General features: G+C 36.2%; 1 protein-coding gene and 1 long non-coding RNA gene across 4 annotated transcripts in view; both read left to right on the top strand.

Moving 5' to 3' along the window:
• LOC100186877 (caspase-2-like) overlaps positions 1–2,547 on the top strand; it is a 12,973-nt gene that overhangs the window by 1,985 nt on the left and 8,441 nt on the right. Inside the window, exons 1-2 of one of the 3 annotated variants that reach the window (XM_026834927.1) lie at positions 1,459–1,710; positions 2,028–2,225. In XM_026834927.1, the coding sequence (XP_026690728.1) occupies positions 1,692–1,710; positions 2,028–2,225 (217 nt within the window). In that variant the 5' untranslated portion in view covers positions 1,459–1,691. Of the gene's footprint in view, positions 1–1,458; positions 1,711–2,027; positions 2,226–2,547 lie in introns of those variants that run through there. The other 2 variants (XM_026834929.1, XM_026834928.1) reach the window with 2 other exon arrangements.
• Positions 1,029–1,294, top strand: LOC113474328. Its single transcript, XR_003395993.1, has 2 exons — positions 1,029–1,104; positions 1,167–1,294. It is a non-coding gene; the product is annotated as an uncharacterized LOC113474328 (long non-coding RNA).

Genomic DNA, 2,547 nt, shown 5'->3' on the forward strand with positions numbered 1-2,547 from the left:
GGTGGGTACACCTCATGCTCACTGTCGAGTTATAACATGAGTGTCTTCTTATAAATACTAGTAGTGACACATTGTGTATTCATACACCTCATGCTCACTGTCGTGTTATAACATGGGTGTCTTCTTATACACCAGACACACATGGTGTATTCATACACCTCATGCTCACTGTCGTGTTATAACATGGGTGTCTTCTTATACACCAGACACACATGGTGTATTCATACACCTCATGCTCACTGTCGAGTTATAACATGGGTGTCTTCTTATACACCAGACACACATGGTGTATTCATACACCTCATGCTCACTGTCGAGTTATAACATGGACATGGGTGTCTTCTTATACACCAGACACACATGGTGTATTCATACACCTCATGCTCACTGTCGAATTATAACATGGGTGTCTTCTTATACACCAGACACACATGGTGTATTCATACACCTCATGCTCACTGTCGAGTTATAACATGGGTGTCTTATTATACACCAGACACACATTGTGTATTCATACACCTCATGCTCACTGTCGAGTTATAACATGGGTGTCTTATTATACACCGGACACACATTGTGTATTCATACACCTCATGCTCACTGTCGAGTTATAACATGGACCATGGGTGTCTTCTTATGCACCAGACACACATAGTGTATTCATACACCTCATGCTCACTGTCGAATTATAACATGGGTGTCTTCTTATACACCAGACACACATGGTGTATTTATACACCTCATGCTCACTGTCGAGTTATAACATGGGTGTCTTATTATACACCAGACACACATTGTGTATTCATACACCTCATGCTGACTTTTGAGTTATAACATAAGTGTCTTCTTATACACCAGGCACACATGGTGTATTCATACACCTCATGCTCACTGTCAAGTTATAACATTGGTGTCTTCTTATACACCAGGCACACATGGTGTATTCATACACCTCAAGCTCACTCTCAAGTTATAATTAGAATGTCTTTTTATACGGGAATACTTCAATTTACATAGATTTGTGTTTCAGTATGTTTCTAAATGCTGCGGAATTGCTGCAATATGTTGAAGAAAATAATTTGTGGGGCGTGAATGGTGAACAAGGTATTGTGATGCAATAGATCTTATTTATGATGTCATACCTTACTATGTTTTTCACTTTCAAGAAAAAATTGATAGACTTTCTGAATTGTTGAGAGAGATTGGAAGAAATGATCTTGCAAGGATGGTTGAAAACGATAATCGTTAATCCACCCCCCTTTTGTCGCAAACACATTGAAGATGAACGTTGATTGAACATAAATATAATAACTCTATTTTAAACATGCTTGTTGTGTGATATTGCCTTCAACTGATGAACAATCTTTCAAAAGTTTCCCCGGATTTATACAAACTTAATCTACATGTTTATGCAAATTATCTAAATTTTAATCATTTTATTTCTATTTCTTAAACCATTTGTATTTCAAATTATTGTTTTATAAATTATAATGCAAATCAATAATTTTGTTATTTTGAATCAAAATTTCGTTCAAAGTTCATTTTTGAATCAGTTCTGTAAAATGTTTTTATCTGCTTTTTCTAATGACCTCACCATGTATAGATTTTACATTCAACTTTGTGTTGTAGGATTCTTTCTACAGTATAGGTGCTAGGTTTATTTAAAAAAATTTTTCTCTTACTACATCACAATGCCAATTGAAGATGGAGGTAAGTTTAATTTTTTTTCTAGTTGTTTTAATGTGATGTCACTGATACAAATTCTCAATAATATACCCAAGATTTGAGTTGCTTGTGTCATTCATTTATTCACCACTTTGTAGCAAATGCCTTTTTTTGTAATGTATATTATTAATTGGTTTCCAAAATAACAATATTAGGGTAATTTATGTTGGTTAAGGTTGGGGGTTAAAAATAGAAAGCTGTTTAATAGCATCATACAAACCCTATACATAAGCCCTAACTATTTTTAATTAACACTCACAAAATTAGCTTTAATCTGTTATACCTTATGCTTTGTATGATAGTTCCAGGTTTAGGTGAAAACGACCAAATCTATGCTATTTTGGGAAAATTTAACCACAAAGAGTTTCTCAAGTTTGCTCAGCTTGAGCAGGGCTTAGGTTTGTCCAATAAGATAATCGATGGAATTGAATCAGATTGCGCAAACAAGGGGGTGGAAGAACAACAGTTCCAGATGGTGAGAAAATGGAAAATGAGAAATGGTGAGTTCTTAATGAATTGAATGAATGTAACTTACTTTATCTTCAGGCAGGGCATTGACAGTCGTTATAACAGGGGTGTTCTGTTTCATACACCTCGTAGTGAATTAATGTTATTTATTTTATTGTTGCAAGGGGTTAGAGACAGGCATGCTAGCCACTCTTGTCCGGCGCGGTGGCGTAGTGGTTAGCGCGCCTGCCTCTAACCCAGAGGTAATGGGTTCAAGGCTCGTCGCTGCTACCATTGTGGGCGTATGTGTCCTTAAGCAAGACACTTAACGGCAATTGCTCCAACTCAGTAGTCACTAATGGGTTGTCCAAAATT

Source organism: Ciona intestinalis, chromosome 7 (genome assembly GCF_000224145.3).
Source record: "Ciona intestinalis chromosome 7, KH, whole genome shotgun sequence".
In the NCBI taxonomy this organism is placed as follows: Eukaryota; Metazoa; Chordata; class Ascidiacea; order Phlebobranchia; family Cionidae; genus Ciona; species Ciona intestinalis.